This window comes from Geotrypetes seraphini, chromosome 5 (genome assembly GCF_902459505.1).
Source record: "Geotrypetes seraphini chromosome 5, aGeoSer1.1, whole genome shotgun sequence".
NCBI lineage: Eukaryota > Metazoa > Chordata > Amphibia > Gymnophiona > Dermophiidae > Geotrypetes > Geotrypetes seraphini.
The window spans coordinates 212118583-212132085 of record NC_047088.1 but is presented as its reverse complement, the minus strand read 5'-3'; the positions used below and the strand labels follow the sequence as shown (position 1 = coordinate 212132085).

Below are 13503 nucleotides of genomic sequence, written 5' to 3'. Positions count from 1 at the left end.
TTCATTCCAGCTTCACTGCTCTCTTCATTTTTATCTCTCCTACACCAGATCTAGCATATTTATCCCTCTCAATTTCTCTGCTGACCCCCCTTCCCATCTCATTCCTGTCTCTCCCCTTCCCCTCCTCTAATCTCCCTGCAAGCTATTTCCTTCCTTTTTTCTTCTCCCTTCCCTCCTCCCCTGTCCAGCAGTAACTCTCTTCCCTTTTTTTTCCCTCTTCCCCTCTCAGCAGCATCTCTCCTTCTCCCTCCCTCCAGGTCCAGTAGCAGCTGTCCCTTTTTTCCCCTTGCCCAGCAGCTTCCCAGACTCCTTTCCCTCCTCCCCTCCCAGCAACATCTCTTCTTCTCCCTCTCCAGGTCCAGTAGCAGCTATCCCTTTTTTTTCACCATGCCCAGCAGCTTCCCAGACTCCTTTCCCTCCTCCCCTCCCAGCAACATCTCTCCTTCTCCCTCTCCAGGTCCAGTAGCAGCTGTCCCTTTTTCAACTTATCCAGCAGCTTCCCAGACACCTTTCCCTCCTCCCCTCCCAGCAGCATCTCTCCTTCTCCCTCTCCAGGTCCAGTAGCAGCTGTCCCTTTTTCCACTTATCCAGCAGCTTCCCAGACTCCTTTCCCTCCTCCCCTCCCAGCAGCATCTCACCTCCCTCTCCAGGTCCAGTAACAGCTGTCCCTTTTTTTTTCATCATGCCCAGCAGCTTTCTCCCCTCCCAGCAACTCTCCTTACTTGCCAGCGCTGCGATTCAGTAAGGCAGCCTCGGGTCCTTTGTTGGGTCGCACCGCCTCTGAGGAAAGAGGAAGTTGTATCATCAGAGGCGGCCCGACTCAGCAAAAGCTCCAAGGCTTCCTTCCTGAATCGCTACGCTTGTAAGGAGAGCTGCTGGAAGGGAAGAAAGCACAGTCTGAGGCTCCCCATTATCTCTCCGGCCCTGTGCTCCTCGATCTTGCCGGTCCTGCGCGGACCGGCAGGAAATTGAACATGTTGATCTTGCCGGTCCTGCGCGGACCGGCAGGAATTTTCTGAGGACCGGCACCAGTCTGCGGACTGGCGGTTGAAGAACTGTGATCTACATAGCAGTGCTACTCTCAGAAGTGTACACAGTTTTCATCGTGGTGTACTCTTTATCATCAGGATGCTTCATCCATCTCCATATATTCAGTGTTGGATTTTCTTCTCCACTTATCCAAGTCGGATCTTAAACCCACTTCAGTCACAGTTCACCTTAGTTCCATCAGTGCTTTCCACATGCCAGTCAACAAAAATTCTCTAACTGCTCATCCTTGTATTCCCAGGGTTATGAAGGGATTTTCAATATCTAACCACCTTTCAAACTGTTTCCACTGGTTTGGGGTCTTATTGTTGTTCTCGCCAAACTGATGAAACCTCCATTTCAGCCAATGTCTTCTACTCATCTTGTCTATCTCACTTTCACAGTGGTATTTCTTAATCCCCATCACTCGTGCCGTTGAGTGAGTGAGCTTCAAGCTTTGGTGTTTGACCCACCTTTTAAGCTTTCTACCAGAATACAATAGTTCTCTGCTCCCATCCTGAATTCCTACTGAATGTAGTCACGGGATTACATTGGACTCGATCATTTGTGCTTCCATTTTCTTCCCAAGCCTGATTCTCACCCTGGAAAAACAGCTCTTCATGTCTCGCACTGTAAACGAGCCTTGGCTTATCACTTTCAACAAGCTAATCCACATACAACATCTCAACTGTTCCTCTTCTTTGATCCTCATAGTTTGGGTCGGCCTGTAACCAAGAGAACTTGTTCCATATGGTTGGCAGCCTGTGTTGCCTTCTACTGTGCTCAGGCTGAGCTTCAGCTCGGGAGTTATGTAACAGCCTATAGTCCCAGCTATGGCAGCTTTAGTTGCTTTCTTACATTCCACTCCTATAGATGAAATCTGTAAAGCAGCTACTTGGTCCTCAGTTCACACATTCACATCTCACTACTGTCTGCAATCCTTTCCAAACAGGATGTTCACTTCGGCCAAGCAGTATTCCAAAATTTATTCTCTTAATGACCAATACTCTCTCCATCCCATTGTAGTAAGCTAAGGAGTCCCACATGTGAGAATATGCTGCCTGTTTGTCCTGGGATAAAGCACAGTTACTTACCATAACAAGTGTTATCCAGAGACAGCAGGCAGATATTCTCACAACCCACCCACCTCCCCTGGTTGGCTTCTTAGCTTGCTTATGGAACTGAGGTACTGTGAGCCTACATCAGGCGGGAAGGCACTCGCACAAGCGAGGTGCAGGCAGTCGCAAAGTTTCTTAAAACTTAAAGTGACAGTATACTTTTATTACTGTCCGTACCGGGTCTCCGTGGATGATGTCACCCACATATGAGAATATCTGCCTGCAGTCCATGGGTAACACCTGTTACTGTAAGTAACTGTGCTGTTTAGCTTTATACTTTAGAATCGTAATTCTCCAATTAATCCTTGCTTCCTCAGTACCTACTTTCTTCCAATATCTTTCCAATTTCCTACGTTATTTTTAATATAATAAAATTTTCTGAAAATCAGGAACAGGATTTTCTTCTAAAACGCCATTTAATCTAAAATAGATGTATTCACTGGATTCCACATTCTAATTATATGAACACTTGAATTTTCAACTTTATAAAAATCCATAACTTTCTGTCAGAATAAAATTTGATCCATTTTACCTCTTGACCACTTTTCTTGTTTCACTTTGTTATTGTATGTTAAACCCCTTTCTTTCCAATTAATTATAAAATTTAACATATAATTTTCTGACTATATGACCTTATCCCAACCATTAGAAAACAAAGATATGTTGAAGATTTGCTTTTAAAGATAAATATATCAAAGAAATAACAAGTTTTGATGATATATTATTAGATGATGGTATGCTGATGATTCACTCAGCAGTTGTTTTTTTTTAATTAATTGTAATTAAATGGTTTTCTGGACACCCCCCCCCAAAAAAAAAAAAAAAAAATGAGCAGATTACATCTTGTCCATTGTCTTGGACTATTGCTTGCATTTTCAACATTAAAAAAAGAAACTGACAACACCTTTTCTCTACAGGTTGTTATAGATGCCTTTAGATTGATCAATGCTAATATGATGGTGTTGGGGCATGAACCAAGACAGACAACTTCCAATCTGGGTCACTTAAACAAGCCATCTATCCAGGTAAGGTTATAATAAAATGTTAAATCATTGTGATGTAATAGAGCGTGATAGGATCCATTTTGGAACACTTCACATGCATATCTTTCCACAGTCGTACCTCTATTATTTAGCAGACCCCCATCCGCAGCCAGAAAAACACTGTCTAAGAAAGAAATGAGGAAGTATCCTGAAGTCTAGACTTGTGAAAGGGCATTTTTGACAATGTGTCTGAGTCTGACTTTGGATGTATCCTGCAAGGCTTCTAAATATTGGGGTGGAGAAACAGCCATTTTCGAAACTGCTAGATGTCTAAATTATTTTTTTTAATGACCTATTTGGATGTTTTGTCCTTTAGGACGCCTAACCTTTTTGGCCATTTTTTAATACAAAAATGTCCTAATCCAGGTGATTTGGATGTGGGAGGGACCAGCATTATAATGGATTTGCCACATAGACATCCTATCAGAGCAGTGGGGTACCTTAGAGGGCACTGATGTGGACTTCACATAAAGGGTGTCAGATGTAAGTCTCATCATAACCCCTTTATAATTTATACCTACCTGTGTACCACCCCAATAGTCCTTATGGCTACAGGAGGCACCTGTATGGCAGTATTGTAGAGTTTGGGTGGGTTTTGATGAACTCATACTTAATACCATAGATGTTGTGGTTAGAGTGCCTTATGGGCCTGTGTCCTCCTCTCTATGGTTCACTAGCCCACCCACCAAGTAACTCTACACCTAGATGTCCAGAAAGGCGGTTTCGATTATCGACACTTGGACATCCTGGGAATTAGGGCCTCATCTATCTTCCAGAAGCATGCAAGCAGAAACTGTGTGCCCATATTTCTTCTCTTCTGGAACAGCCAGCTCCTTTGGCCTTCAGGGCTGGGGAGCCCACTGCATTCATTGTCCCATCCAGGGGTGTTGGGCACTCTGCCAGAGGAAATGATCAATCAACCTGTTGGATCTGTGAGCCATTCAGTTGAGTCTGATGCTAATGTAGAAGACTCCGGATGGCCAAATGGTCAGGGTCTTCTCAGACAATGCGACAGAAGTAGCCTATGTCAATTCACCAGGGAGGGATCAAAAGCATGCCTCTGGCTCAGAAAGTCCGCCTTCTTTATGTGGGTGGAATGCCACCTCCAGGTGCTAACAGCAGCACATGTGGCAGGAGTCAACAATGTTCAAGCCAACTTCCTCAGCAGATAGGTTTTGGATCCTGGCGAGTGGGCCTTGTCCTCAGTGGCATTCCAGACCTTTGTGAGGCACTGGGGTCAGCCCCATTTCAATCTCAATACCACAGCAAAGAACAAGAAAGCGTCTCGTTTCTTCAGTCGAAGAGCCGAGCCTGGAAGTGAGGGACTTGATGCTTTAGTGTAGCCATGGCCTCAGGAGCTTCTCCTGTATGTCTTTTGTCCCTGGTCCATGATCGTCTGGGTCATCCGGACCGCGTCACTCTGGTGGCTCCAGATTGGCCTTGCAGACCGTGGTATGCAGATCTGATACATTTTTGCACAGGTTGCAGCCTTCAATTGTACGCCCATCCAGACCTTCTTGCGCAGGGTCCAATCTGCATGTATAAAACTTGTACTGAAAACTTTGTACTGTTAAGGATAACTATGGCAAATTGTAACCAGTAAACTATGTATTATGTTTATTAATATTAGACCATGGTATATATCAGTTAGGATAAAAACTTGTATCATAAACTTGTACTGAGATTATTTATGTTTAACCTGTAACCCGTTCTGAACTCTTTGGGGACAATGGGATAGAAAACAAATTAAATAAATAACTTTGCTCTTGCTCTTGAGCATGCAGCCTTAGAACATAGGCTATTCTGATGTAATTTTGGGCACTCTTCTCAAGTCTTAGAAGTCATCCACAGTTTCTGCTTATGCTAAAGCGTGATAGGCATCTGTCCCCTTCCCTTCCCCATGCCCTTGGCTTTTCTCTCTTCTCCTTCCCTTCCTTCTCTTCCTCTTCCCATCACCCACCACGCTCTGACATCTCCTCTCCTTCCCTCCCTCTTTTCTTCCTTGTCTGGCATCTCTGTCTCCTTCCCTTCTTTCCCCATGCCCTGGCATCTCTCCCCCTCCATGCTATGGCATTTCTCCCTCCCGCTCTATGGTCTGGCATATCTTTTTTTTCCTTCCTTTCCCCATGACCTGGCATCTCCTCTCCTCTCCCCTGGTCTTCAGGCTCCTTCCCTGCCTCTCCCCTAGTGGGTGCAGCATTTCTCTCCTCCTCCACTCTCTCTGTGTCAACAGCACAGCATTTACAACTTGCTACTCTGTCAGCTTTGGGCTTTCCTCATCAAAGGCTTCTGAGGAATTTAGAAAATCATAGGATAGGAGATAATGTACTATTATGGTCAATATTCTCAATGGAAAAGGGTAAATTGGAGTTCCCCAGAGATCTGTGCTGGGACCGCTGTTTTTTAACATATTTATCAATGATCTAGAGATGGGAATAACTAGTGAGATAATTAAATTTACTGATGACACACTGTTCAAAGTTGTTAAATCCCAAGAGGATTGTGAAAAAATTGCAAGAGGACTTTGGGAGGCTGGGCATCAGAATGACAGATGACGTTTAATGTGAGCAAGTGCAAAGTGGTGCATATGGGAAAGAGGAACCGAAACTATAGCTACATGATGCAAGGTTCTATATTAGCAGTCACTGATCATGAAAAGGATCTTGGTGTCATTCTTGAGAATACGTTGAAACCCTCGGCTCAGTGTGCATTGGCGGCTAAGAAAGCAAATAGAATGTTAGGAATTATCAGGAAAGGAATGAAAACAAAGATGAAAATGTTATAATGCCCTTGTTATCGCTCTATGGTATGGCCGCACATCAAATATTGTGTGCAATTCTGGTCACCGTATCTCAAAAAAGATATAGAAGAATTAGAAAAGTTACATAGAAGGGAGACTAAAATGATATAAGGAATGGGACGACTTTCCTATGAGAAAAGGCTAAAGCAGCTAGGGCTCTACAGCTTGGATAAGAGACAGCTCAGGGGTGATATGATAAGAGGTCTATACAATACTGAGTTGTGCAGAAAGGGTAGATGTGAATCGCTTGTTTACTCTTTCCAAACAAAATACTACAACTAGGGGGCATGCGATGAAGCTACTAAGTAGTAGATTTAAAACAAACTGGAGAAATTTTTTCTTCATACAAGGTGTAATTAAACTCTGGAATTTGTTGCTGGAGAATATGGTGAAATCAGTTAGCTTAGCGGGTTTAAGGAAGGTATGGATAATTTCCTAAAAAAAAGTCCATAGGCCATGGTGAAATTACAGACTAGTAAGCCTGGGGGGGGGGGGAGACAAATGGGACAAAGCACAAATTTTCAGCTTCCACCAAAAATGCAGTTTCAGCTAAAACTGAACATGGCTGTAGCCTTTTAGCCAAAACCTAAACTAGGCAGAAAATGGATTTTGGGCCAGTTTTGGCACTGAAACCACAATTTGGTCAGCTTCTAAATAATTAATACATTAATCGCAGAATTACCATATGTACTCTAATATAAGCCAAGATTATTGGGCCAAAAAATGGCTCAAAAATGGGAGTTTATAATCAGGTCCTCGCCTCCCACAGGTCTGCCTGAAGCCCTGGTGGTCTAGCAGTGAGCTAGGACTGGAGCGATCATTCTTGCATCCTGTCCCAGCAGATTCTAAACCACCCCACCTCCCTTACCCCTGGGGACCTTACCTTTAATGCCCTGGTGGTCTAGCAGTGAAGTAGGGCAGGAGTGATCTTCCTGCGTTCCTGCCATGTGAGAACCGTGATCAAAAATGCCTGCCGCAAGTTCCTGTTGCAGTCTCATGAGACCACAGGAACCCAGCGCAGCTCCTTGTGACCTGGGCAAGTCACTTAACATCATTGCCCCAGGTACATTAGTCAGATTGTGAGCCCACCAAGACAGATAAGGAGAAATATTTGGGTTATAAGTGGTCTATAAATACTAAATAAATAAATATATCAGATACGATACATATTTATCCTATTTATTATTAATTGGACGTTTCCTGTCTTTCTCAGAAACCTGACAGATTCAATAGTCTTGAGTCCTTATTCTTGAAACTAAAAGCATTATTATGAAAAATATGATATTACATGTTCTGTAATGTCTTTTCCTCATGCCTTGCACCTCTGTTATTGGGTAATTGTTTTATCCCACTACAAAATATATTTGAAATGCTGCTAATTGCAATTTGGTTCAGCTTAATTATTTCTAAGTTGATTAATTACAAAAAATGTAGCACTCGTATTGCTAAATACAGGTTATTCAGTATAAAGCAAAATAGTAACCAGCATAGAACTGAAATAGGAAACTGCACTTATTTTAGTCTCAGTTAAATGCCTTGGGAATTGTGGTTTTGAAAGCCAGCTATGGTTAGACCATTGCCTATCAGACCAAACAACCAAAGTAATGTTCAGTTTTCTGCAGATTAGAATTTTGTTAACATAATTGTCGGTTTGTAAAATATTCGAATAGAAAAGATTTGCTGCTTCAAAGATTGCAATGTAGTGCTTATCATTTTTGGATAAAAAATTGGTGAAAGCTGCAAATTATAATGAGTATGAAATAACTACCCTTGTTTTTGTTGGGTATAGACAAGCCCATACTTGCATGTTTCAAGAGAATATATTACTGGACCTTTTTAGCCTATATGTAATGACCTCTCTTCTAAACCCCATAGCATCATACTGCTTCATTATTTTTGCAAAAGGTTAAGTAGCATCTCTGTCTCCTGTCATAGTGAGTATAATGCAGTATTTCTGCCAGAAGTTAATGCTAATTGGAAGTCAACAATAAGATGGATGTTTTTTTGGGGTTTTTTTTAAAAAAATATTTGCCACACCACAAAAGAACCGGAAAAGTGTATCCACGATGATAACAGCTACCAAGTCAATGACATTAGAATAAAGAACTGCTTTCACCAAGAATGATCCAACTAAAAGTCTTTATTCATAAATTTGGACATGACTGACTTCATTGACTTGTTTTTAAAATATTTGACAGGTATACCAGCTCTTAAAAAGTTGAAGTGATTTGTAGCATTTTAAACTGAGTAACTTAACAGAACACTCCTGGGATATTTTTTTTTTTTCTTTTCTTTTTTTTTTCTTAAACCATAATTTGAATCTCTTCAATCTGCAGGGTTGGTATTGTCTTTTAAGCTGAGTAAGCTGTCAGTTCAAGTGGAGGACTTCAGTATATTCCATTCTATAATACTAGTTTTAGGAATCATTGGTCCTGGACACAACTGGACTCTTCAAATTATATAATCTAATTTTGCGCCAGCATTCAGATAATACATTATTAAAATGAGCTTTTGAGATGTGTACTTTATCATGCACATGTATTCCAAGGGCTGATAAGCAAGGATGGTATGCATCTATCGAAGAAGTGTCTTTGGAGCAGGCTGGCTAATCTACTGAAGAGGACTTTAAACTAGAAGCGATGGGGCATGATCATCAAAACCCCTGGGTGAGTATAAGCCCTCAGGTAAGTAAATCACTGAATACCTCTGTAAGGATGATAAAAGAGGGCAATGTCTGGAAAAAGTATATACTAATGCTTGAAGTATGGGAAACAAAATTCTGGATCTAGAAGCTGTGATGGAAGAAGCCGAGTTGGATATACTGGCGATCACGGAGACGTGGTTCACGGAGAATCATGACTGGGATGTAGTTATACTGAGCTATAATCTGTTCAGGAAAGACAGGGTAGGAAGAAAGCCACACAATTGCAAGATGTGCAGGGCAAGGAAGAGTTACTGTGGATCAATTTGGAAAGAAGGAATGGTAAATATATTTACATTGGTGTGATATACAAGCCTCCTTCACAGATGGAAGAAGTGGACTGAGATTTAATAGTAGCCATTCAGAATATATCTAAAAAAGGAGAAGTTTTACTAATAGGTGATTTTAACATTCCAGATGTTGATTGGGGTATCCCTAGTAACGGAAACATGATGGCAGATAAAGGCCAAATGGCCCATCCAGTCTTCCCATCCACAATACCGTATGAATACCGTGTGAATAAATATGTGGATAAAGGTGAGCCTGTTGATATAGTGCTTCTAGATTTTCAGAAGGCTTTTGATAGAGATCCTCATGAGAGGCTCCTGAGAAAATTAAAGTGTGGATTAGGAATTGGTTATTGGATGGAAAACAGAGGGTAGGGTTATATGGTAATTTTTCTCAATGGAGGAGAGTAAACAGTGGAGTGCTACAGTGGTCTGTAATAGGACTGGTGCTATTTAACTTATTTATAAATGATCTGGAAATTGGAACGACGAATGAGGTGATTAAATTTGCATACGACACTAAACTGTTCAAAGTTGTTAAAACGCGTGCGGATTGTGAAAAATTGCAGGCGGACCTTAGGAAATTGGAAGACTGGGCGTCCAAATGGCAGATGAAATTTAATGTGGACAAATGCAAAGTGATGCACATTGGGAAGAATAACCTGAATCATAGTTACCAGATGCTAAGGTCTACCTTGGGGATTAGCGCCCAAGAAAAGGATCTGGGTGCCATCATAGACAATATGATGAAATCTTCCCCCAATGTGTGGTGGCGGCCAAAAAAGCAATAGGATGCTTGGAATTATTAAAAAAGGGATGGTTAACAAGACTAAGAATGTTATAATTCCCCTATTTTGCTCCTTGGTGCGACCTCATCTGGAGTATTACATTCAATTCTGGTCTCCTTATCTCAAGAAAGATATAGTGGCACTAGAAAAGGTTCAAAGAAGAGCGAACAAGATGGTAAAGCGGATGGAACACCTCTCGTATGAGGAAAGACTAAAACGGTTAGGGCTCTTCAGCTTGGAAAAAAGATTGCTAAGGTGAGATATGATTAAGTCTACAAAACCCTGAGTGGAGTAGAACGGGTACATGTGGATCGATTTTTCACTTTGTCATAAATTACAAAGACTAGGGGACACTCGATGAAGTTACAGGGAAATACTTTTAAAACGAATAGGAGGAAAAATTTTTTCACTCAGAGAATAGTTAAGCTCTGGAACGCGTTGCCAGAGGATGTGGTAAGAGAGGATAGTGTAGCTGGTTTTAAGAAAGGTTTGGACAATTTCCTGGAGGAAAAGTCCATAGTCTGTTATTGAGAAAGGCACAGGGAAAGCTCTGTATCGGTAGCATGGAATATTGCTATACCTTGGGTTTTGGCCAGGTACTAGTAACCTGGATTGGCCACAATGAGAACGGGCTACTGGGCTTGATGAACCATTGGTCTGATTCAGTAAGGCTATTCTTATATTCTTATCTGAATTCAATAAAGTGTGGGGTAGGCACGTGGGATCTCTTAGAGAGATCTGCCATCACGTTTCTGTTTTTGATAGGTCAAATAAAGATGAGCATAACCTGCAAAGAATTCAGTTTTCACCAGAGGCAATTTGTTCCAAGAACACACCCCTACCATAACAGCTATATGTATAGTTTTAAAATACAAAAATTGTTTTGTGATGAAGCTCAGTAATCAATATGAGTAATGTTTTGTTGAGAATCCTGTCTGTTTTTGGTTTTGGATTTTGGATTTAGTTGTTTTTGCAGACTCAACTTCAATTTGTTACAATTTAGGTAGAGTACATATTTCGCTGCCACAAAGAACTTGGGCCCAAATTCTCTCAATGGTGCTGTTGGTGGCCGCCTTAAAAGCGGCCACCGATCACGTGTCAAGCACGCAATGGTGCCATTTAGAGACTTGCGCTTCTAGCGAAGGTAGGCGCCAGAAATGTAGGCCAGGTTTTTCAAGGCCTACATTTCTGGCGCATAACTTTGACATGAATTGTGCCAATGTAGGCGCTTTATGGTGCCTAATGCCACTTCTGGCATTAGCCACACCGATAGTGGCATTAGGCACTGTAAAGCGCCTCAGGAGGCGTTATTCTGTCACTGTTTTTATGGGCACCAGTGCCTTGAATAAGTCAGCTTTTAAACAGCATTTTGGAATTAACTTAGCTGCTGGTAGGGTTCCTACTAGTGCCTAAGTTAAGGCTCTATTTTAGAATATGGTCCTTACTGACTAAGGGCTAGATTTACTAAAGGGTGTTATCTCATATTAACATGCATTGTTTAGTATAGATCTTTTTTAATGCACGCCTTAGTAGCAAGTGTCGCATGGCAAATGTACTGAAGCCCATTCAGTCCCTATGGGTTTTGGTACATTTACTGCGCTGGCCCACTCTATTTGGCTTGTTAAAAGAGGCCCTAAATCTAGCCCTTACTTTGTACCTAAGTAATAGAGGGTGAAATATCTTGCCAAAATCCATAAGGAGCATCTATAAGAGAAGTTGGATTTTAGCCTCACTTTCCTAGGCTTTTTTTTTCTGATTCTTTGAACAAGCTCCAAAATATTCATTAAATTTTCAACATCTGAAATCTTTGTGTATAAGTAAACAGAGAACTTTCATTGAATATTTTAAAGCAGGCAGTTTAAAAGCAAAACTGAACCCAAAGAAATATATTTGTTTCTTACTCCATAACTCTGCTCTACACATGTTATATAAAGTAGGTGGCAGTGCCGATTTAAAGATTCTTTTCTCCCTGAGCTTATCAAAAGGATTGTAAATATAACAATAAATTATAATAATAACTTTATTTTTATATACCGCAATACCACAAACAGTTCAAAGCGGTTTACAGAGGAAGAGACTAAATACAGACAGCGATATTACAGAAAACTTTCAAAATTACATTAGCATGTTACGGTTAGTCAAATTTATCTGAAGGTGTTTTGGAGATACATCAAGGTTGAAGTGGGGTCAGAGAAATTTGTCAAAGAGATGTTTTGATTGACTTCCTAAAAGTTTGGTAAGAAAGTGCATTTGAGATAAAGTTGGTTAGACATTTGTTCCATTTGCCTACTTGGAAAGATAATGTTCTATCAAGGAATCTCTTATAGGTACAGCCCTTTAAGGATGGAAAAGTGAACAAGCAGACACTATGGCCCAGATTCTCTAAAAGTGCGTCCCGATTTTAAGCAGCTGTAGGCGTCCTACAGCTGTCTAATCAGCCAATCGGGATGCACGTTTTTTTAAAAAAAATGCTCCCCAGGCAGGCCTGAAGGCGCCTCCGGGAGCCTAGGGAGACCCGCAAGATGCCTAAGCTCATCTAAGGGCCTTAGGCGGGCCTTAGGCTGAACCTAGGCGGCCCTACGCGTCTCCCTAGTAGATGAGAAGCTTAAAAATGTAGGCCAGCAAAATGCTGGTCTACATTGTAAGTAAACGCGGCCGCTATACTTATCGCGGCAAGGGATCTCTCTGCCGCTATAAGTATAGCGGGCCGTGGCCCCTGACCGATCACTGGCAGGAGGGTGCCCAAACCCTCCTGCCCGAAGACGCACCCCCCCCCCGACACTACCGACCGCCCCCCCCCCCCCCGACATTACCGATCCCCCCCCCCCCCGACAATATCGGTCGCTGGCAGGAGGGTGCCCAATCCCTCCTGCCCGAAGACGCACCCCCCCCGGCGCTAACAACCCCCACTCTACCAAACCTGTTCTTACAGATGGGTCTTGCACGTCGAGCAAGCAGGCACGCCTCGTCGAAATGAGGCGGGCCCGCCCCTTCCCGGCCCATCCCGCCGAAGCCTAAGGTCTGATTGGCCCAGGCTCTAGAAGCCTGGACCAATCAGGCCTTAGGAATAGCGGGTCCGCCCATCCCTACTAAGTCTAAGGTCTGATTGGCCAATCAGACCTTAGACTTAGTAGGGATGGTCTGATTGGCCAATCAGACCTTAGACTTAGTAGGGATGGTCTGATTGGCCAATCAGACCTTAGACTTAGTAGGGATGGGCGGACCCGCTATTCCTAAGGCCTGATTGGTCCAGGCTTCTAGAGCCTGGGCCAATCAGACCTTAGGCTTCGGCGGGATGGGCCGGGAAGGGGCGGGCCCGCCTCATTTCGACGAGGCGTGCCTGCTTGCTCGACGTGCAAGACCCATCTGTAAGAACAGGTTTGGTGGAGTGGGGGTTGTTAGCGCCGGGGGGGGGTGCGTCTTCGGGCAGGAGGGATTGGGCACCCTCCTGCCAGCGACCGATATTGTCGGGGGGGGATCGATAATGTCGGGGGGGGCGGTAGTGTCGGGGGGGGGTGCGTCTTCGGGCAGGAGGGTTTGGGCACCCTCCTGCCAGTGATCGGTCAGGGGCCACGGCCCGCTATACTTATAGCGGCAGAGAGATCCCTTGCCGCGATAAGTGTAGCGGGCCGTGTCTAATCTAACCCGATTCTCTAACCCGCGTCTGTAACATGGACGCCGGTTACAGAATCGGGGTTTAGTTTAGGCCGATTCTGAATAGGACGCCTCTCCCGGGCGTC

General features: G+C 43.1%; 1 protein-coding gene across 2 annotated transcripts in view; it reads left to right on the top strand.

The window, feature by feature from the left end:
- The window catches only part of PSMD14 (proteasome 26S subunit, non-ATPase 14), a 190818-nt gene that overhangs the window by 140920 nt on the left and 36395 nt on the right, over window positions 1-13503 (top strand). For both annotated transcript variants that reach the window (XM_033946246.1, XM_033946247.1), the window contains exon 7: window positions 3062-3169. In XM_033946246.1, coding sequence (XP_033802137.1) covers window positions 3062-3169 — 108 coding nt within the window. The remainder of the gene's footprint in view (window positions 1-3061; window positions 3170-13503) is intronic.